Raw genomic sequence first — 24,846 nt, 5'->3', positions numbered from 1 at the left:
AAGGACAAGTAAAACCCACCTTTTTCTGGTTTACAATGACTCAAAATAAACATATATTATGTTTGGCCTCGTCTTTGAACACTAACAAAGGATTTTTCTTCAACTTCCAAGCCTTAGTAATGAGTTATACACACTGAGCACATCAGAATAATGTTTGAGGGCCTAATTCAATATGTCTACACTACATTTGCAAATTTACATGTACTGCCAATTTAAGACAGCAAACGTGATTTTGTAACTAGGTTAGGGTTGCTATATTTCGTAAGTGAAACTCCTAGATGCCGCTGACCGGAGGGGTGAAGGAGACAAGGCAGTGTGCGCACTGGAGTACTGCATTGAACCACTTTGCTTGCTCAAACTCGATCAAATCTCCCACGCTCAACCATGATTCGCTCGAATATATAGAATATCAAATATCATTTCAAGTTGACAGTATTCGTACAAATATGTGTAAAATTAGTGCTGGTAGTTTCAGCTCATAATCATCTGTTCATTTTCATATATTGCTATGTATTGGTAAGAAAGACTAAATTACATGGAGGAGATGACGACTGCGTACACTTTAGTTTCAATTTCACTTCACGGAGCATATTTGAAGGCCCACTACCACAGACAAATTACGGTTGTACGTGAACTACTGGGCCTCGAGCGTATACCGATCGTTTGCCTGTTTGAGCATTATTCACTCGAGCAATGAAACAGTAAATTCCGTAAGCCATCTAGTGTCATCCGTGCGAACTATTAGACGATCGAGCAAAAAAGCCTCGATGCAGCACACTATAATTTTACGAACAGAAAACTGCCGCAGATTGATTGATTGATTTAGTTTATTTTACTTCGTGTTTTGTGCCTCTTGGCTAATTTGCGAAGTTGGGGATGAGTGATGAGATGATGAAATTGATGAATGGACATTCACAAACAACCAAGCCTGAGTGGGATTTGAACCTGGGACCCTTGGCGTCGCAGCAGGATGTGCTAACCACTCAGCCACAGGGTCCAAAACTGCGGCAGAGTTCCACAGAGAGTAAGGTATTTCAAAAAAGAGTTTTAAGGATGCGGAAAAATATGAAAACACCACATTGTAGCCTAATTTTAGACAACACATTTTTGCAACAAAAATTCAAGACTTAAAAACGAATTTTCAGAAAATCTTTTTGTACCTTACATACTGTAATAGATTCATGTATAGGAATGCAATTAATTTATAACGAATTTCATGTTTCGCACCCTATTCTGGGACATTAGTGCATCCCTAAGAAACTTATTTAAAGATTGGGACCATCCCAGAAAATGTGGAACTTATAACAACCCTATACTAGGCTAATCTTCACTAGAGTTGATTGATATTATAATCCAGTTAATGCAAAATTACCAACTGTTATACTAGAGAATTTATTCTATTATTATTATTTATTTTATGGATGTGGTGTCAACACTTTCAGTTAGTCTCATGTTATGTCTAACTTCTTCCAGATTATTCACATACAATATCACATTCTTCTCTTGTTCAAAGTGATTTATTATGTGACATATACCTAAGCCAAATATGCCTCTATGACATCATTGGTTTCTTCATTTGACATTTACAGACATTAGATTCACTGAAAATGTTGAATATTAGAATATTGAAATCACGTTAAGGCATGTGTAATCATTTTTAATAATAATAATAATAATTGCAGTGTGAAAATATGCACCATTCAAAAAGAAAACTCTTAAATTTAATAAAGTAGTGATTTAGAAACACACTGTTCTTGATAAACACATATAAATCTTCATATGTATTGAACCTTTATTATACTTATTACTAAATACTGTATTTCACCGCATATGCATCACAGATTTTATACCATTTTTTTTACCAAAAGGTGGGGTGAGACCATTATGCAAAGCTTCATATTTTTTAAGAAAATATTCTGGTATTGTCTATACTTAAAAATCATTTTAATGTATGATATACTATCTTTGGTGCAAGATAGGATGCACAAAATACTTGTGAATATACATTTTTGATTAAGTTATCAGAACATTGTATCTGAAGTTTAGTTTGGCAGTTACGCTGAGAGAAGTAGTTTAATGTTATCAACTTACGGTTCATTTTTCCACACAGAACTTCTTTTTTTCTAATATCACTTTCTCGCTCTCTTTGTCCTGTAGATGTTCATTTTTGGCAAAAATTCTAGGATAGTATTCTCACTATCACTGCTCGAAGCACAAGATATAATTGATTTACTTTTTCTATGTGCAAAATAATAATATAGTTATTTTTAGTGGTTTTTATTTTTCCTGAGACATTTCGTTCAGGTTTCCCATAACTTTATCAAGCTTACACCAAGATAAACACACACACAACTTTACATGGCTAGTCACTCTGCACTTTTTATATGTATTTGAAGCTTTTGTGTTGTAAAGAAATTTCATTATTGATAATAATCAGCCTATAACATCATATTAGTTTCCAGAATATCTACTGAACATTTACAACTTAAATATGTAAAATTATAAACTCTTCTATCCTACAACCTTAGTGACAATGAAGTTCGACCAGTCACAAATATAGGAGTGCGTTGTGAAAGAAGGAGAACACATGCATATGCTGAACATATTTTATTCAGCAGGCTACATGGAACAAAGGACGCCGCCCCGTCGGTGAATAACTGTGGCAATGCGTCGGGGCATGCTGCGGACGAGTCGTTCAAGGTATTCCACATCGATGTGGTGCCATTCCTCCTGCAGGCAGGCGATAAGAGCAGCCACTGTCGTGGGTCCCCTCTGTTGCACACGTCGCTTAAGAACACGCCACACATTCTCAATGGGCGAGAGGTCGGGACTCGATGGTGGCCATGGCAGAGTTCGCACGTGATGGCGAGTCAACCATTCTCTTGTCAGCCGCGCTGTATGAGGCCTGGCATTGTCGTGTTGAAAGATGAGACGCCGCCTGTGGAACAGGTGCCTTCGCACTGTGGGAAGATGCCGCTCCAGTATGCGTGTATAGGCGTGTGCATTCACAATGCCCTCACAGACGTGTAGTGGGCCAACCCCAGATGCTGTCATGCATCTCCATACCATCACTGACGCAGGTTTCTGTACCCGACGTGCATAACATTTTGCTTCATTCTGTTCCTCCTTCCGACAAGTGACTGTTTTCCGTATTTTCCCGTACCCAACATTGAAAATGGATTCGTCCGTCCACAAAACCCTGTTCCACTCCCTAAATGTCCATCCCCGGTACATTCGTGCCCACCGTAATCGATTACCTTTGTTCAACATGGAAAGGAAGGGTTTACGTTTCGCCGTGTACACTCGGTAACCGCATCGCTGTAGGTAACGGCGAATGGTTCTGGTTGACACTTCAATGTGAAAGCGTTCTCGAGTCCACAGTCGTAATTCGGCCACGGAAACATGATATGCCTCTGTGCATTTAATCACGTATTCCTTTCTGGTCGAACTTCATTGTCACCAAGGTTGTATGAATTCCAGCCCAAAAATGTTTCCAACATATTGATTTATCAAGAATCTCACACAACATGCATGAAACATATTTCTTACTTTAGAAATTATCTAAAAGTCGACAAAAATATAAATGAACACTGCCCAACACCAGTGGCATCCCGTGAGGTTCACATACGGGTGTTCACAAAAAATTTTGAAAAAGTGTTATTTTCAACAATTTCCCCCAAAAATCACGCTATATTTGAAGCAATACAAGGTTTTCGTACACAACTAACACCCTTTTAATTACATTATTTATAATTAGTAATGGCTAGCCCAAACTAATTAGTATAACATGCAATCTCAGGTATGTACAACGCAAGACTACCATACTTCGCAATCTTCCTTTTATTACACGGACCATATGTTAACCAATGACATTCATTCAGCATTGAAAGCACATGCATCGTTAGCGGGACAGAGAGGAGGACACATCCTCCCAAGAGTCCAGAAAAAATGTATTATGTGAATGTAAGATATTTGGGTATTATGCAGAATGCCACCACCATCCTGCCCACAACTCGGTTGCGATGCTTATGATTGAAGTTTGAATTGAATTCTTGTTTTAAGTCCACTTTATGTACAGAAAGGCTAATCGGGACTGGACCTTACAGTTTAAAGTGGGATGCCAACCACTGTGTCATGTGCCTCCACTGGGTATCTAACCCGGGATCCTTTGATTACAAGGGGACGACGTTACCACTACGCCATCAGGGAGGCTTATAATTGAAGTGTCAGTCAATGTGACATTCTCACGGCGCACACTTCGGTAACCACCGATTTAAAGTGTACAGTAACATCTATTCATCATCAACCATCCTTGATCTTGTGCATTGCACGAAACGAATCATTCCAGAGGCAGTCTTTTGGAAGCAAGTCGCTTTTATATTTGCAAATGGTAACAAATGCCCAGGATGTGTCATTTTTCCATCCATGCATTCGGGTGAATTGATCAATTACAAGTTCTTGATTGATTGATTGATTGATTTGCTTTATTTTACTTCGCTTTTTGTGCCACTTTTGGCTAATTTGCGAAGATGGGGATGAGTGATGATATGATGAAATTGATGAATGGACACTCAGAAAATCCACGCCCAGGCCAGGATTCGAACCCGGGACCCCTGATGTCGTAGCACATCATACTAACCACTCTGCCATGGAGGCTGCCTATTACAAGTACTGTGCAATGAAAAAAGATTAACTGTAACAATTCTCTTTTATATATATTTATATATGTTTGTAATGTATCTATTGCAAAAAAGCCTACTTACTGATTTACCTGAATAAGTGGCTAAAGAACACACACTAGACATGCACTTTCATTTGCTTAAAATGTGACAGGTTTAGAGACTTCCTCGATAAAGTTTGCAACTCTGTAGCGCAGGCCTTTGCGAGTCCCCCTAGACATGCCTTGTACAGTCATGGATATTTCTGGGTTGTAAGATTCCATTGAAAGTTAATGGAATTGTTATAAGGTGCCGAATGAAAGAAGAATTCTCGCTTGCATCACTGTTTGCACAGCGAAGTGAACATCTTCGGGGTATAATGGCCAACAGCCGCTTAGCTGTCAGTTTTATGCAACACTCACAACAATTGTGCTCAAAGCCCTCCATTGAACACCATGGGAGACAGTCTTACCAACTATCTACAAAAGTTATCAGATGTGAAGGAAGTCGTGCCAGAGTAAATTGTATTAAAGAATATTTCTACTAAAAACATAATTAAAATATCATATAAAAGCTGTTTTACTTATGTACGAGGGTCACTATTTATATTTTGAGCCTAACAATGAAAAAACAGGAATTTGGCATTGAAAACTGCTTTATTGTTTTTCGAAGTATTCTCCTTTATGGTCAATACACTTTTGCATTCGTTCGAACCATTTGTCAAAGCAGTTTTTCCAATCTTGAGACACCTCCATAATATGGTTTTTGAACGCATCAACGGCGTCTTCCGCCGACGAAAATCGTTGTCCACGCAATTTATTCTTGACATTCGGGAACAAGAAGAAGTCATTGGGTGCCAAATCAGGACTGTACGGCAGATGACCCATCAATTCGATTTTTTGACTGTTCATAAAGTCGGTTGTTAGACGAGATGTGTGACAGCTGGCATTGTCTTGATGAAGAATGATCCAACGCCGTTTGTTTGTTTTCCGTATTTGACCGAAGACCTCTGGCAAACAAATTGTTGTGTACCATTCAGAGTTGACCGTTCTACGTTCCTCTAAAGGCACAGTTGCCACATGACCAGTTTTCCCGAAAAAACAGGCGACCATTTGTTTTGATGTGCTTCGAGCGCGAACAACTTTTGTTGGATTGGGTTCATCTTGAAACACCCATACAGTCGACTGCTGTTTACGTTCCGGCTCATATGCATATATCCATGATTCGTCACCTGTTACAATCTTATATACGTCTTTTGAAGCACCACGATTGTATTTATTGAGTATTTGTTTCCACCAATTGACGCGAGCGTCTTTTTGAGTTTTTGTCAAATTGTGTGGGATCCAACGAGAACATACCTTTCTCACAGCTAAATGATCATGTAATATTTTATATATGCTGGTGGAACTAATGCCTATGGTTGCCTCAATCTCACAGTATGTCACATGACGATCTTGCCGTATTAGGTTTTGCACAGCATCAATGTTTTCTTGACCAACAACTGATTTTTGACGACCTTCGCGAATCTCGTCGGTGAGTGAATGGTGGCCACGATTAAATTCGTTATACCAGCGTTTCACAGTGGCAAAGGATGGGGCTTCATCGCCAAATGTGGAAGTAAGTTGATCGATGCACTCTTGTCTTGATAATCCACGTCGAAAATCGTAAAAAATCATCGCACGAAAATGTTCACAAGTTAATTCCATTTTATTGTTGTCGCGCAATCTGCAAGGCAACATAAACAACACAAATGAAGCTATTGACAAAACATTTGAAGTACGTTATGGTCAGTAATGCCAGACGATTCCGTGCAAACGTCAAATCGCGCCTAACTTCAATCAGTGTTGCCAAGGCTCAAAATATAAATAGTGACCCTCGTATTTGTGAGTCTACTCCTTGTGTTAGCTACGTTTCGGGGAAGCGACTGCCCCCTTCTTCAGGCGTTCTTTAAGCATGCAATAGAGTCATGCCACGTATTTATATCATACATCACATATCATAAATTGTGTGTATATACTCATACATGAAAGAAAGTATTTTTTCGAAGAAATATATGTGTGTGTGTATTTAATATGTATGTAATTTCAAACATATACATGAGTGTTCACGTGCTCATGTGAACATTATGAGGCCTACCCAACGCATCACACACTGGAAAGACATTTTGCATGACATTTGTGCATCTTCAGGTTCAAACCACACTTCTTTTTAATTGTTGACTTTCACACTATTCTTATGGTTAGAAGTAAGTTTCTATTTCTTTACTAGATTATAAATTGGTTCTGTATCAGTGGTTCTCAACCTTTGTAAGCCTGCAGCCCAGTAAATTAGGTTTTCAAAAATTGATACCCTGATCCCAACAATTTTACTCGTAAATAGCTTTCTCATTTTTATATGTTAGCTAATGTGTACCGTTGAAATTTAATATTAATTTATTTATTTATTTTGGATGGCGAAGTTAAGGCACAAGCCTTTTCTTACACTTAACCATCTCTACTTTACATTTTACAAATTAAGTTGAATATCTAACAGTTTGCAAAATATAAAACATCAAAATACCCCCCCCCCAAAAAAAAAAATATTACAGACAAGGAAAAAAAGACGAAAAATACAAAAATACACACTTAGACTGTAAGAAACGTTAAAAAAATGCATGTACAGCATGAACACACACACAACAAAAATACTTAAAACACAGAAAAGTCAGTTGGTGTTTGTCCTACAAATTTACATCAAGAAAGGTTTCATTTTTCCTTGTTTTAAGTAATGAATAAGAAATGGCATAATCATAGTATTAGTTCAGTTATGTCTAGGCTTGTTTACAAACATAAAATTTGGTTTAAATTAGTTGATAACTGGATCTAATGGAATCTTTTAGTTTTAATTTTAGTGTTTAGGCCAATATCATAATAATTTGGTAAATTCTGATTTTCATTGGCCCGTTCCATTTCGGGACACTGAAAGATTCTAATTAAATAGAATATTTCCTCTTCAATATATTTGTTAATAGAAATTGCTGCACAAATTCCTGTGCTGGGCTGCAAGTCGTTTCACCCTTCTGGCTCTTAACTTGAGAAAGGCCCAACCATAAAAATTCTAATTCGGAGGCTGCACGGGGGACAGCCCCCTCCAAGCAGCTTTGATGTCTCACCAGCACTGACACGAAAGGATTTCCTCTTATCGCTGATGAACCCTGAACAAAAGGTCATGTTGTCAGGTGGTTGCCAGCTCAGGCTGCAAGTCACAAACTTCAGGAGAACCTCTCGCAGCCCGGTACAATTGATGCCAGGGCCTAGCGGTTGAGAAACACTGTTGTATATATCATATAATCAGGGTGTCTACCAGTCTGGAAATCTTGAAAAAGTCACGGAATTTACTTTTTCTGGAAATGTCATGGAAATTTATTGTTTTTCTGAAGAAAAAACATTTTTTTTGTAGTAGTGCACTAAAAATTGGTAATTTTCAACAAAGCAAAAAAGATTTTAAATCTGTTGTGGACAAACTATGCTTAAATTTGGTATACTGATTATTACCAGTTGTTACAGTAAAAATTGTTTTTTAATACTCTAGGCAAAGTGTATTTATTATACAATTTATGTAGAAATCTACTTCAAAAAGTGCCTATTGGCAAATCCCACTTCCTTGTTTCAATTTTTGGATATTGGAATTAATGCAGATTCTATTGCTAAATTTTACTCTTAATTATTATTTTTTATGCTATAACCATTATGATTTTTTATAAAAAGAGAATTCTTTGTTAACTTTAGTCAGTCCTGCTGTGTTATCACTTTTACATGTGAAGTTAATATTCTAAAAACTTGGACAAGTTGGATTGTAAGTCTGGTGTTAGCTCAAATGTAGTGACCTTATTGCATTGCCCTAAGGTTTAATCTGGAAAATGTTTGTTCTTGGTCTGGAAAACCTGGAAAAGTCATGGAATTTTGTTTTTATGAATTTGTAGACACCCTGTACAATGAATCATGGGGGGGGGGGGGACTAAGAACTTGTCAATTTTTAATTCAGGGGTTTTGATCCAAGCACCATGATTTTTGTAATAAGAAGTGGAAAATACAACTTTCATTTCCGACAATCAACAAAATAAAAGCTAAAACATCCTCTCTGAAGGAGTTTCATATCTAATGTTTCGCAGATTTAAAATGTTAATCACAATCATTCACAATGAGCAGGCGTGGTCAAGTTGTGTGTTCCTTTCAGCCAATCACCGTGTTGCAGTAAGTTACACAGTTGTAAAGGTAATCTGTATTTACAAAATGAAGATAGGTAAAATTGAAGGTAAAAGTTGCATTGTGTCACTAGATTAATAATTGTCTATGAATGCTATCATAAGCATGTATGACACTGTATATGCTAATAGAGGATGTTCCAACAAGAATGCCGGATTTAATAATGTGAGAAAATTATTGTATTTTCATGAAATGGCATATATTGCTGCATCATTACAAAGAGTTCATGTTGCCAGTTAAGTCTGAAGAACAATATCTGTCATTTCTTTTTTCTTGTATGTACGCATTGCTTGCATTGTAGAATTATTTATCTTGTAGTTTACGGTTATTACAAGCATAAAAACACAGTTTTTTGTTGTGACGTTTCAGGAGAACACACGCTCCCTTCATCAGACATTTATTTTTAGTTTGATTAAAGATACAGTTATAACAATGGTTAAAATTTTTTAACAAAAAAGAAACAGCTATACAATGGATATTGTCAATGTTACATTGTTGTAATACAGCAACTTAACTGTGAAACAAGCAGTCTGTTTTATTATTATTATAAATGAAATTTTTTTATCACAATTTTTAAATTATAATTCCCAAATATCATCGGGCAATTCATTTATTATACAGAGATTCTTGATGTCTTCTGTTACATTAAATTTTAAAGATGGTGGAAAGAAAACCCAAAGTGGGTCTATGCTACCATTTTCATTATGTAATTTGTTCTAGTGTTCTTCTGCCATAAATGAAGCTTCCCAGACATTCAAATCTATGTTTCCCATCAAACTAAAAATAAATGTCTGATGAAGGGAGTGTGTGTTCTCCTGAAACATGACAACAAAAAACTATGTTTTTATGCTTATAATAACCATACACTACAAGAGAAATAATATCTGTCGTGTGTGCCCCACGACTTGCTCTGCATGTAGTCACTCTATCAACAAAATTACTGAGACTCTTACGCAGTCTTGCTCGTTGAATTTCCTCCTTGAGGTCTGTTAGGTTTCGGGGATTGGTTTCATAAACCTGCGATTTCGCATACCCCAAATAAAGAAGTTGCAGGGTGTCAGGTCAAGTGACCTTGCTGGCCAGTTCTGGTTGCCTTTGTATGAAAGGACTCGACCCGTAAATTTGTCATGCAGCAAGGTAATCGTCTCATTGGTGGTTTTGCAGGTAGCGCCATCCTGCTGGAACCACAAGTGTTCAATATCCACACTGTTCAAATAAGACAACAGTACTTAAACCAACCCAGGCATTCTTGTTCGGACACCCTTTACAAGTTGAACTTACTACAGTATATATATATTATACAATGCTATACATTTTATGGTTTGAAATTTCTTTCAATAGATTCAAGTTGTGACAATGCGAATGCTTTGTGTTCTTACGTTATAGAGTCGTTGAAGGAACTTTCAATCAATGTGGAACAAGATGATTAAGCATTGTAACTGTATTTACTAGTTTTCTTAAATTTTTGTTCACTTGTTGTGGTATAAAGCTGGCTGAATGTATATTCAAGCTTTGTTCGGTAAGATAACATGAAGTGACTAAGGATATACAAGGGATGTACAATAAGTTCATGCCCTGACCCACTTCTTGTACTGTTATTGGGAAATTTCACTTTTCGACATAGTCCCATCTGAAATCTGACATGGCATTTCTTTTCTAACGCTGCAATTCCAGTGGAATAAAATGTTCCGTCTTGCTTCTGTAACAACCCCTCCACATCATTCATGACATCAGAATCATTGTGTTCTTGCCACGCAGCTCTTCCTTTAGTTTAGGAAACGGATAGTTTGGGGGCCAGATCTGGGGATTAAGGTGGACCTCTCAAGCTTCTGAAGCCACAGGATTGGATAACCACTGTGGTTGCCTGCTGGTTTTGAGCATCTGTCAACGTTTGAAGCAGTCAACGACAACTTCCTTTTTTTGTTAATCCCAAGTGGTCAGTTAAAATGGTATGAGTGGTACCGTTTGAAATGCCAACAATGTCAGCAAGTGTCTTACTGGTGAATCTCCCATGAGTGTTGATTAGTTGTTGCACACGATCGATAGTTTCCTGGGTAATGGCTGTTGAGGGTCTTCCGGTATGTTCAGTTCATCTTCACATGACTCACGACGACAGCTAAATTCCCTATGCTACTTCTTTGCCATGGAATATGAAGGTGCTTTATTCCCCAATGTCTACACCATATTATTGTCGACTTCTTGAGGTGATTGACCTTTCAACTGTAAATACTTGATCACAGCTCACAACTCGGAAGGCTCCATTTTCCAATATAGCCTCATCTTCTGTTATGTTTACACATCTAACACAAAAAAATTATTAGATACATGCTTGAAACTTACAGCACATACAACGAAAGGATACATGAGTAATATACAACTGGAAGTGGCTCAGTGCACAAAGTTATTGTATGTCCCTCGTACATAATGCTGTTTGATAAGAGGATTGTTTATTGGAATAAAGAATCCTCCCAACTCTTGTCTGCCATTCATTCCTTTATACTCAAATAATTCCACACTTTTTTCAGATTTTTTTTTAGGATAAACTTTCCTTTTCTTTGTTCAAAGAAGTGGAGGAATGAAGATTCTGTGTTCCATATTTGATAGCATTACATAAAACCAGTATTTATGATATAATTATTTTCATTCATAGCAGATGAACATTCTTTTTTCTACAGTGTTGACTGGTGGGCATTAGGTGTATTGTTGTATGAAATGCTAGCGGGAAGAAGTCCATTTGATATTGCTGGTGCTTCAGAGAATCCTGATCAGAACACGGAAGACTATCTTTTCCAAGGTACGTGTGAAGTAATTGTTGTACCATGTAAGCTGTTCATTCGAAAGTTATTTTACTTAGTAACTACTAAAATTCCCAGATTATGATAGTCAAATCTTAACCCAGCAGAATGCATACATACTCTGCTAGGATGTAAGGATGCATGCTGAGTAAAAAATACCGACAATCAAAATTCCTTCCTTAGTCCGAATTTTAATTGTTTTAGCATGTAAATAACATTACCTTCATTGAACGTTTGTATTTCATTACGCAAAGATAAATTTGAGAAATAAATGGTTAGACGAGTGTTTTCTGCCATAACGTAAGGATGCACGCTGGGTAACTTTGAGAATATCTAATGCCTGTTCCACAACTTTGGGGAAAAAACTGGAAAACAAGTTCTAGCATCGGCCCTAGGGACGGACACTGCATGCACCAAATTTGTGGGGAAAGATTATTCTTTGAGAACATGTAATTTCCTTACCCTAATTTAAAAAAGAAGACCAAAAGTATGAAACTATTTTTTTTTTAATGTATTTTTGAGATAACTTTTCAAATGGATGTCTTTCAAATGGATGTCTCTTGCTGGACCCCTAATTGTGACATGTTGGGAACAAATTTTGATTTTTCACTTTTGTCATTATTACACGTAAAAGTAACAGCAAGAAACAGTGGTTAGACGTAATACGGTGTATGCTCTGTCTTACAAAGATTAATCATTCATCCACATCATGATGTTTACCTAGAAGGGTAGAAAACCAGTGCAAGATAACAAAAATCACAAATACGTATGTGTTGTAAACCTGTTCAGTAGTCTTCGACTGCTGCGAGATCAGAAAAATGTATACAATTAAAGATTTGCTGGCTAGTCATGGACTGTAACCCGTTTAAACAGTCACACGTGTGATTTGTAGTTACTCCACCATTTGCATTGCAATGTTTGTGCCTATATGTTGATAATAAATTCCACAGTTTGAACTTATGCACTGATTTCAATAAGAGTCCAAACCTAGCACAGTATTGCAGTATTCCAATGAATACATTTAAGTGAAATATGGAGAATAAAAAAATAAAACAATTTTTCATGCAGACAGTGAATTGGTAATTTGAATTCAAATCATATTGTAAGTGACCACATTATATGCAGTGCCTTTCACGGCTGCGGTGGCCGTGAAGCGGCAGCTATCGTGCCGGGAAGTAACAGTGCGTTTGCTGGCAAACGGATGCAAGATCAGCAGAACTGGAACCGCTGAATTAAGCTTGTACAGTTACATTGACAGGTGCAATTAAAATGAGCATGTACCTTGTTACAAGAGGTATTGTAAATGATGTCCTCCTGCATCCGCACATTTAACGGCATATTTATAGGAAATTTTCATTAACATATATCAGTTCCTCTTCCAAAATTGCTTCAATTTCTCTCCTGATATACTTTTTTTCAATTCTTCTAATGTATGGCTTCACGTTTAAAAGCTTATTAGCTTGCCACGCAGACGTCATGAAAATATTTGTTTCTTGTGCAAGGTGTTGGAGGGATTTTCCAATTGTGCTCCAACGTTGACTAGTTTCTCCTCATTAAGCACATGCTATATTACCCTTTGCTTCTTATCAAGAACAGACCCTGTTTCCCTAAATTTGTTCACAAGTATCTGAACAGCGTCTCTGTGTGAAACAGGAGCATCTGGGAATTCTGCTGCAAAACAACTTCTAACTTCCCTGCAAGAATTCGTAATGACTAGGGCTCGGAAGTTGAAGACCTATAAATTGCCAAAAAAAGATCTAAAAATGTAAAAAAAAAAGATCTAGAAACGGAAAAAAGACGTATAAATGTGATCCAAATTAATTAATAACTTCAATTTTAATTACATGTTTAATGAATTAAAAAATACAAAATTCTTGTGGTATGGAAAACACAGTGTGAAAAAACTGAAAGCTTCAAAACAAGAGAACGTTGCCACTTACAGCGCAACCTTCCAGATAAGTTACGGTTAATGGACCTTGTACCGTACCTGCTTCAGTCCTCCAGAAATGATTTTCTCTCGTTTCAGGGATGGTTCAAATATATTTATGTATTTATTTATTTTTTTTAATTTCTTTACTACTGAAAGGATGTTTAAGATGTGATGAACTGATGATGATTCTAATTGAGAATGGGCAGTAAAAACGTAGTCGAAAGAAGGTGAAGTTGCAAAAAAAAAAAGCCATTAACACCTTAAAAAAGGTTAAAAAAGGACCCATAAGCCAAAAAACGCCAAAAAAGGCAAAAAAGGGACAAATAAATCCCACTTTTTTCTGGCCTACAATGACCCAAAATGAACATATATTATGTTGGGCCTCGTCTTCGGACACTAGGAAATAAAAAAAAAAGGATATTTCCTCAACTTCCGAGCCCTAGTGATGACGTAAGAGTCGCATATAAAAATTTCTTGTTTAAAATTGTACGGAGAGCATGGCATTATTAGACTGCAGAAAAGCACCAGTAATACATAAAGTAAAATAAAACAATATAAAAGCACTTGTTAACACCTTAACACTTCACAAACACATGCAAACTGGACACCAGCTATCTGTATACTGAAGCACTGACGCATTCAGTGCCAAGGTCAGCATACAGCTGTGGTCTAAATGCCTGCAGATGCGCCATTACTTCCCGGCTCGCTAGCCTCCGATCCATATCCATTTCGTCCGTGAAAGGCAAGACACTACAGAGAAGCATGTTCCAATCCTGAACATACTTTATATTCACACGTTTCCTAATATTAAATTGCAGAAGCAATCGAATATGTTTTCATATTTTAATACCTATACCAAAGTCTGATGGCTCGAATATTTTTTGCACTGTTGTGAGACCTGTTCAGATCATTGAAACGAAGAAAAAGAAGCACAATAGTGTATAGGCAAATAATTTTTGAAGCTTTTCTGTCAGCGAATGATGAAGAGGTTTTCTCCAGATATCAACCAGGTGATTTCCAGAAAGGTTATTTTCAATCCCTGAAGATGCGAGTGACGTTAGCTTTTGAAAGAGCTCAGAAGCCTACATGGAAAACACCTGGTTGATATCCCAAGAAAACTTCATCAGTCTATAGGCAGTTTTTAATTGCAATTAACGAATAAAGTGTATTAAATTTAGTAAATTCATACAGATTTGTATGGGAATTTTAGCAGTGCTCAAGTCTTTGACCTATGAACTCTGGCTGGTCTCGTTTAGGGATTCAAAAATAAACTTGAACTAAATTTTAACAAGGGTATGAAGAGGGATTAAGATTAATTCAAATATGCTTTGAGGTTGTCAGTGATTTAGTAAATGTAAAAATCTTAATTATAACTTAATTAATGTGTACAGTAGAGTCCTGATAATTTGGGTGGGTGGCACAGAAGCTGCCTTGGGAAAAAAAGGAAAGAAGAAAAAAAGCTTTGTATAAGAGTCATTCGGAAAGTAACTTCCATTTGGGTATAAAAGAAACACCAGGACATTGTGAGAGTTTTTATTATATACGACTGAAAGAGACAACTCTAAGCTATTTTTCTACATAAGCACCGTTTCTGTTGAGAGACTTATCATATTGGTGAACAAGGTTTTCAATACCCATGTCAAGGAAATCTGCCGCCTGTGCATTCAGCCATGCAGTAACACTGTCCTTGAGCTCCTGGTCATTTTTTAAGCACTGTGCCCCTAGCCACTTCTTCATTTCTGGAAAGAGTGATAATCCCACTGAAAATGTTGGAGAAGGTTCTCGGTTCAAGAAGCAGTATGTGGGCGAGCGTTATCATGCACGAGAACAATCCCAGAACTCAACATGCCACGTTGTCTGTTTTGAATTGCTCGTCGCAATTTCTTCAAGGTTTCACAACACACTTGGGCGTTGATTGTTGTGCCTCGTTCCAGGAACTCCACTAACAGTATCCCTTTTCTGTCCCAAAACACCGTTGCCATGCATTTTTCATAGCTGAATGCACAGGTGGCAGATTTCTTTGACATGGGTATTGTAAACCTTGTTCGCCAATATAAGTGTCTCAACAGAAGCTGTGCTTATGTAGAAAAATATCTTAGAGTTTTCTTTTTCAGTTGTATATAATAAAAACTCTCATAATGTCCTGGTGTTTCTTTTATACCCAAACGGAAGTTACTTTCCAAATGACCCTCATACTTAAATTGATCGGAACAGCAACATTGATGTTAGGGGGGAAAGAAACAATGGACCATATTATTGGTGATGTCACAGCAGACAACTGAGCACGATTTGAGTTTAAACAAAAGGCACACCTGGTTTTCTCCTATTCAAAATCATTGAATTTTTTATCGGAACGGTTAGATGTAAATATTGTGACAACAGTTATGAAACAAAATTGTGATGCATATCATACAGCCATGTAAAGATGAGATTTCGGAGAATACGTTGATATATTACACATACCGTACAGAGCAGAAGTTAAAGAATAACTGGAAAATAGAAAATATGAATTTTAAAGAAATTCCAGCCATTCTACATCTGAACCACTTCCGAACATAGCTGGGCTCAACTTGTAGCCAACAAGAGTGACAATGTCGCTAGGTATGATGGGAGTTCAGGAGCCTCACGTTACTACAGCGAAGCTGCCTATTGGCTGCTGTTTTGAATCGGACGCCGGGAGGAGCATTCTCTTTACTTTATTTCCTACTCCCAATTAATTTTTACATTCTCATCTGTAAGGTATATGTAATATATTGACGTATTCTCTGAAATCTCATCTTTACATTAATGTACAATATGTTACGTACCCTATAGGACCAAGTAATGTGAATAGTTTGCCAAAGACGAATAGAGATGGCAGCACCAGGCGTGCAAGGTTAAGAATTGGCATAATATATGTGAATAACTTTATAAATAAGAACAAAGCAAATCGGAAAGATGAAAAACAATAGAATATATTATAAGAAGACAAAAAATAAATATGAAAGAAGTAAATTAATATATATATCTTATAAATCAAATCAATGATCACATGTAAGTTAATATGAAAATTAAGGAAGTCAAAGCACTGATACAAGTTTGTGTCTTTGAACAGATATTGCATCTGTTTGGTTGATTTACCATTCCCATAGCGGAAATTTTGTTTACATCAGTGGCGAGCGCGTTCCGATCGACGCCCCACAGCACTTTTTGGTTGCGCAGTTTAACTGTAGCACCTACTTGGATGCGCATGTCAATCGGCTGCACCAAGTATACACTCTGTTGTACCTAGTTAGTGGTGGCGCGTTCCGATCGCAGACCCAAGGGAGGATATTAGTATTATTCCCAAAGCTTGGAGGAAAAAGTTATAAAAGGATAAAGGAATTCGTAAAATAGTCAAAATCTAAATTGAAATCCATAGGGAAGTTAACAAAAAAGACGAGAAGGAAGTCCCGATCCAGACTGTCCATTAAGAAGGAAGTCCAGATCCAGACCATCCATTAAGAAGGAAGTCCCGACCCAGAACGTCCATTGAGAAGGAAGTCCATATCCTCCATATTAAGAAGGAAGTCTAGATCCAGACCGTCCATTGAGAAGGAAGTTCCGATCAAGACCATCCATTAAGAAGGAAGTCCCGACCCAGAACGTCCATTAAGAAGGAAGTCCCGACCCAGAACGTCCATTAAGAAGGAAGTACCGATCCAGACTGTCCATTGAGAAGGAAGTCCCGATCCAGACCGTCCATTAAGAAGGAAGTCCAGATCCAGATCTGTCCATTGAGAAGGAAGTCCAGATAGAAGAATATACAGAGAGAGAAAATAAAATAATAAAAAGCATAGAAGAAAGTAGCTTATCATGTAAATATTCTTACTCCATGTATCCTGTGTTTAAATAATATATTCGTTTAAACGTCTCCATTGGAAGGCATCCTGTCTGGTTTCGTTGTCTACAAAGAACCCTACCCTGTAGATAAGCTAGCTGAGTTTTAAGATTAAGGTTTATGTACCTTTGCACCAAATGAAGGTAGCATAAATAAATGGCGACCAACTTATAGGGCTAGAGAATTAGGAACCAGACAGCGAAGAGAGAAAGAATAATTGAAAATGGAGGAAAAGGATAAAGATGGAAAGGAGAATGGGGAAGCTACAATGAAGGAAAAACAAGAGAAAATAGAAGAAATGACCGTGATGGAAATGTGCCAGAAGTTATTGATGATGATAGAAAATTACAATAAAACATGCGAGGAGTTGAATATAATTAGGCACAGAAGGATCTTGAGAGAAGAAAATGAACGAAGAAATGAAAGTCCGGAAAGTAAAATTGGGGAAAGCGATTCTCACACAGAAATAGCTGTTTCAAGAACAGAAGAAAATGACAGCAAGATAGAAGTAGATGTTTCCAGAATAGCAGAAAACGAAGACAAGATAGAAGTAGCTGTTTCAAGAACAGAAGAAAATGACAGCAAGACAGAAGTAGATGTTTGCAGAATAGACGAAAACGAAAACAAGATAGAAGAATCGAAGGTCCTTATAGAATATAGAAGTTGGAAGATGAAAGAGGAAAGTTTCAATGACGAGCATAACAGCAAGATAGAAGAAGTAGCTATAAGGTTTAGAGAAGAAAACACTCAGGAACATAAAGAGGTCCAAGAAGAGGAAGATGAGAAAATAGAAGAGGATGAAAGAGGAATAGAAAGAGATGAAAAATTTAGTTGTCAATGTAATGATGAAGAGATCAATGTCGAAATGAAGATGAAAGAAGAAAGTTCAAGTGACGAGTCTCTGACGGAGGAAGAAAATAAGCATAAGCCGAGCAGAAGATGTAAACAAAGAAGAAAGAGAAGTAAAATGAGATTTAGATATATTCACGTAAAGACATGGAAGAAGAGGAAGAGAAAGAAATTAAAAATAGAAAGGAACCTGAAGAAAGTTAAGAATTCGCTAAAAAGGGTCGGCATAGATCAAATGGATTTTGATGCTACTTCGCCAAAGAGAAGGAAGAAGAAGACGAGACGGGAAAGACAAGGAGAGCATCATGCATTTGATGAAGATCTAGAACAGAAGAAGTCTTGGCAGAAACTAGATTGGAAGAAGAGAGAAATGAAAGTAATTTCTTTATTAGAAGAAAGTTGGAAGAGGAGGAAGAAGGATCTTGAGAAGAATAGAAAAAAGAAGAAAGAGAAGAAAAAGAGGAAGAGAAAAAGAAAACAAGATAGTGACAAGCAACGGGTATCTGAAAGAATCGGAAGGAACAAATAAAACTGACTAGTGCAAAGTAAGGAGATGTTTTGATTTACAGACTGGCAAGCGTTTCTAGAATTAATAAAGTGTATGAAAAGGTTCCAGTTCACCAGAAGAAAAATTCGTGGAATTATTAGTTTGGGCAAATAGTAATGATCTATTTGAAAGAAGAAAATTTTAGTTCTTTAATGTTAGTTCCTGTAAAAAGATATATGTATATATATGATAGTCATCGTTGGAGAAAAGACTATTCTGCAAGTGATATCTTAAGAAAGAATAATGAGTGCTAATTTATGTCACCACTCCATTAAACAATGAGACCTGTAGTGAAAGATCATACCTGTAAAAAGAAGAGATGCCAAAGAAAGTAATATGGAAAATGGATGTAAACTTTTCAATTGTACGAACAGAAGAGAAAGAAGAGAACAGTTAGGCACAGAAGGAAGTTAATCATGAAGAAAACTCTCAGGGAAAGGAGAAGAAAATATGAAAGAAGATCGAATAGTATCAGTAAAACATATTCTTTGTAAGCTTAGACGATTAAAAGTCATCGTGTATTTAGAAAAGTGCAAATGAAACGGGTTGTAATCCCAGAAGTTAAAGAAGAATCGGTTGTATTCCGAGAATGGGTTGTAATCACAGAAAATAAATATATCTAGATACATGCTGATATGAAGTTAAGGCTGATGTGAAGAATTATTGTAGCTGATAAAAACACTTAGATGGTCAACTTAGAGAAGAGAGAGAGTTCTTTGAAACGGAAAAATCTGAGCTAACTGATAATCTGTAGAGAGATTGCTGAAAGAAGAAAAGGGTGAAACGAAAATTACTATTTTTGCAGGACATCGTCAAGTAAAGACTATTTTGGAGAGAACAGATGAGCAGACTTGCAGGAGATGAACTATTGAAGAATTATATTTTGTAACTAGAAATAACTTAAGATGTCACGAATATTTCCGGAACGGTGAAAAGATATCTAGGAACGAAAATAGAAAGAAGAGATAAATCGAGAGATGAGGAAAAATGCTGCATGCCAGGAGATATAATTTCACAGTGAAAGTGAAAAGCAATGTAAGCTGTAGAAATGAAGGCCCATATGAAGTGATAAGTACTTTTAGAAATACAGTTCTTCTAAAGCACATAAAAACAGATGTAGAAAGGAGAGAGAATTTAGATAACATTAGAAGATATAATTGTACAGAAGAGAAGAAAGAAAGCGTCAAGAAGAAATAATATACTTGTACATATATAATTTGGAAAAAAAATGTATCTGCATATATATATATATTACGACAATTTTTTTTTATGGCCAACGGGGGGAATATTGTGTTACGTACCCTATAGGACCAAGTAATGTGAATAGTTTGCCAAAGACGAATAGAGATGGCAGCACCAGGCGTGCAAGGTTAAGAATTGGCATAATATATGTGAATAACTTTATAAATAAGAACAAAGCAAATCGGAAAGATGAAAAACAATAGAATATATTATAAGAAGACAAAAAATAAATATGAAAGAAGTAAATTAATATATATATCTTATAAATCAAATCAATGATCACATGTAAGTTAATATGAAAATTAAGGAAGTCAAAGCACTGATACAAGTTTGTGTCTTTGAACAGATATTGCATCTGTATGATTGATTTACCATTCCCGTAGCGGAAATTTTGTTTACATCAGTGGCGAGCGCGTTCTGATCGACGCCCCACAGCACTTTTTGGTTGCGCAGTTTAACTGTAGCACCTACTTGGATGCGCATGTCAATCGGCTGCACCAAGTATACACTCTGTTGTACCTAGTTAGTGGTGGCGCGTTCCGATCGCAGACCCAAGGGAGGATATTAGTATTATTCCCAAAGCTTAGAGGAAAAGGTTGGAAAAGGGTAAAGGAATTCGTTAAATAGTCAAAACATAAATAAATTGAAATCCATTGAGAAGGAAGTCCAGATCCAGACCGTCCATTAAGAAGGAAGTCCAGATCCAGACCGTCCATTAAGAAGGAAGTCCAGATCCAGATCTGTCCATTGAGAAGGAAGTCCAGATCCAGACCGTCCATTAAGAAGGAAGTCCCGATCCAGACTGTCCATTGAGAAGGAAGTCCCGATCCAGACCGTCCATTGAGAAGGAAGTCCCGATCCAGACCGTCCATTAAGAAGGAAGTCCAGATCCAGATCTGTCCATTGAGAAGGAAGTAAAGATAGAAGAATATACAGATAGAGAAAATAAAATAATAAAAAGCATAGAAGAAAGTAGCTTATCATGTAAATATTCTTACTCCATGTATCCTGTGTTTAAATAATATATTCATTTAAACGTCTCCATTGGAAGGCATCCTGTCTGGTTTCGTTGTCTACAAAGAACCCTACCCTGTAGATAAGCTAGCTGAGTTTTAAGTTTAAGGTTTATGTACCTTTGCACCAAATGAAGGTAGCAAATACACATCACAATTTTGTTTTATCAGTGGTGTCACAATTCTTAGAGTTAACCTTTGCAATGGTAAGTAAACTCAATGGTTGTAAATAGGCTAAAAGATGTGTTTGTTTGGACTTGGTCTTCAAGTGTGACATCACACTAATATGGTCCATTAAACAATATTGGACTTACACTTCTGCTTGTGGACATTGCATTGTTCCCATCACGAACCCACTTATCTGACCCTTATATGGAACATCGGATTATCAAGACACTACTGTAAAGCATGGGTGTCCGGAAGGGGTGGCCGTGGCCCCCCCTGGAAAACGAAAGTCAACCAAAAATTACATATTTCACACATATAATTTAATTTCAGCCGCAATAATGTGTGTTAATTATTGCACGAACATGATGAATTCAATTAAGCAATGTTTTTTTGAGGGATGAACACTATTATTGGGGAAAATATGCCATGTTGCCCCCCCCCTGGAAAAATATACCTTCCTTGCCCCTCCCTGGAAAAAATCCTGCGGACGTCCATGCTGTAAAGTGTGGATTTTATTATCTGAGTAACTGTGAATAAACTTTAATCAAATAATCTCTTTCTTACATGGCGCTTTGTCTTTCTCGTAGTTATTTTGGAGAAAACTATCCGAATACCTCGATCGCTGTCTGTGAAAGCTGCCTCAGTCCTTAAAGGTTTCCTCAACAAGAATCCCGCTGATAGGCTAGGCTGTCACAGGGAGACTGGTTTCTTAGATATTGCTAATCATCCCTTTTTCAAAAGCATCGACTGGGAAATGGTAAGTGGAATTTATGTATAACTTAGCTACTAAGGATTAACAATTAATTATATTTATATTGATTGACGGCAAAAAAATCAGCTAAAAGAGGGCTGAGTTGATACCACTTTGAACCAACACAAATTAATGCTTGCAAATTGTGATAATTAAAAGTTGCTCAAGATATTGTTTAATGTTAATGTCCAAGTATTCCACTCCAATTTATATGCATTAATTTATCAAGAGTTTTGCTTCACAATATTCATGAATTGGAGTAAAGGTAAAGTTCCCCGTGTATATAGCATGGTGCCATGAAGGCACATTTAGGGAATGTGGGGGTAGGGGCTCACACATTCTTGATCTCCGCCATTTTGGAGGTGTTGTGATCAGCACCATGATTCTGCCACCTTTACCCCCCAGGATTGCCACCAGATAACCATTGATCTGAGGCTAGGTGAGCCCCAGAGTCACTTTATGCAGGGTGACACGTTCTTTCAGTCAAGAGAACATGATTATTTAACTAACGCACAATAAAAATGATCACATGACGACTCGCAGCATTCGCATGATGCCTCTCAGGGTATTGGGTAATAATATCTCTGTTCGTTCGTCAAATAAAAATGAAAGTCAAGTTTTCACTAAGAGAATAGAAGTATATTTTACTTTGGTACTAGTTAGATATACCGGAAACACATTTAACTCGTTTATTTTTAAATAAAATTCATTTCTACTTACCTCATATGCATAGCGGAACATTTTTCAACTAGGGATTACTTGTTTTTCAATGAAAAAAGTGTTATTTTTAACATAAGTATTTATTGGTCGTTGCTAATTGGCGGCCAAATTTTGACTCACGTTGTCTATCGCCAGCTGATATGCAGTGTTTCCAAACTTATGAACCAATAAATGCCACACAAACTTTTCACAAAAAGTTTTTAAGCGAAAATTGATCCACAAACCATTCACGGAAGGTTAGGTTCAAATAGGTTAGTCAAACATAGAAAATTAAATTGGAAAAAAAAATCCCGCTCACACGTCATCTTGTAAAACTACCGCGTGGTTGCTACACTGACAGGGGGTTACGTAATCAAATGCATGGAACATTTGATTCACGTAGTAGACGGTAATGGTGTCACGAGCTATCGTGCAACGGAGATACATGAATGTCGAAAAATATCTTATTTACAGGCCAAATAACTTCAACAATTCAAAAAAACACACTTCCCAGCTTCAGAAAGTCCACAAGAACTAAATTCCGTAAGTACTTTCTCGTCTTTTCTCCTGTAAATTTCAAGAAATGTGTTTCCGGTATATCTAATCGTTACCTTTACTTCTTAGCAAGAGAAATGCTTACGTGCAAAAAATCCATTTCACTCAAAGAAATAACAGCTTCTTATAATTCAACTTGACCACTCTTTTAAAACTCCAAAGTTCGAACTGAAGTCAAGACAAAACACAATCTTAATTCCCATGGCAACAGCTCATACAAGATATGTTCATAAAGGTCAGTCACTATCCTGACATTATCAGTGATAGGTTTAAATATTAAATACCACAAGAATCACAAAATGAATAACAGAGATTAAGATTAATAACAATAAACATTTGCACAACGAGATAGGTAATTAGGAAAGAACAATAAACATTTGTGCAACAAGAAGGGTAATTAATAGCAATAAATATTTGTACAAGAGGAAAGGACGTGTCAAGGGACAGGGTTGGAAAAATTCCGAACTTTGATCACCCACCCCGGAAATTGAGTCTAGGTCTCCCGCTTGGTAGTCACATGCCCTACCAACCGTGAAGAATTACATCAGAATATTAAGATACATGTTGTGCAGTCACAAAATCAAGTGTTTCATGCAAAACTAGTGCAAATAAAAGGAAACTTCAAATTTTGCATAATTTCTAGGATAATTAAATTTAATTGTGGATCTTGTGAAAGTCAAAAACATCAGAAAAATATTGATCGATATTGGTAAATAATTTCCAACCAATACTTATCAATACCGATACCGCTGATATTGGTTGATACATCGCCATCAGTATCGTCTCAATCCTAATCAAAACCTAAAAGATTTGCACCAAAGTATGCAAAATACCAGGTGGTTATAATTTAAGTGACGGTGTTCAGAGTGGTACAGCACGGGCTGTAATGAGAGTAGCAGTCTGAAACTTCGTAGATATGCTAATGAAGCAATGCGCTCGCGAATTATGAAAAAAAAAAAAAAAAAATAGTTCCAATTCTCGCCACCAGGGTAAAAATTGGCGCTGTAAGCAGTCAAAACGTGGAATTTTCCCTAACTCTGACGTCAAAGTCGGTGACATTGCCTAACCATTGTGTGAGCTCCCTGGTTGTTGTTTGTGACGCTTGTTGCTTTTTCCTTTAGTAATGTTCATGTAATTCGAATAGTGAAATTATAGCGATATTTTATTACAAAGAGTATTGTTTTCTGCGATTTATAGTGTTTTTCCTGTAACTATACCAAGTTTTGACTGCTTACAGCGCCATTTTTTACCCTGGTGGCGAGAATTGGAACTATTTTTTTTTTTTTTGCATAATTCGCGAGCGCATTGCTTCATTAGCATATCTACGAAGTTTCAGACTGCTACTCTCATTACAGCCCGTGCTGTACCACTCGGAACACCGTCACTTTAATTATAACCACCTGATAGAAACCAACAATTATGAAAATAATACTGCTATCGTCCAGAATAGAAAGAAAAGGTAAGAAACCAGCAAATAAATGTCTAAAGATATCCACTTATCCTGAAAATGTCACATCAAAACTATTAAAAAACAAT

General features: G+C 36.8%; 1 protein-coding gene across 6 annotated transcripts in view; it reads left to right on the top strand.

The window, feature by feature from the left end:
- The window catches only part of aPKC (protein kinase C iota type), a 705,832-nt gene that overhangs the window by 498,773 nt on the left and 182,213 nt on the right, over nt 1-24,846 (top strand). For all 6 annotated transcript variants that reach the window (XM_083132551.1, XM_083132548.1, XM_083132549.1 and 3 more), the window contains 2 exons: nt 11,578-11,696; nt 21,893-22,062. In XM_083132551.1, coding sequence (XP_082988677.1) covers nt 11,578-11,696; nt 21,893-22,062 — 289 coding nt within the window. The remainder of the gene's footprint in view (nt 1-11,577; nt 11,697-21,892; nt 22,063-24,846) is intronic.

Source organism: Lepisma saccharinum, chromosome 12 (genome assembly GCF_977018435.1).
Source record: "Lepisma saccharinum chromosome 12, izLepSacc3.1, whole genome shotgun sequence".
Classification (NCBI taxonomy): domain Eukaryota; kingdom Metazoa; phylum Arthropoda; class Insecta; order Zygentoma; family Lepismatidae; genus Lepisma; species Lepisma saccharinum.
This window is presented reverse-complemented; position numbering and strand designations above follow the sequence as displayed.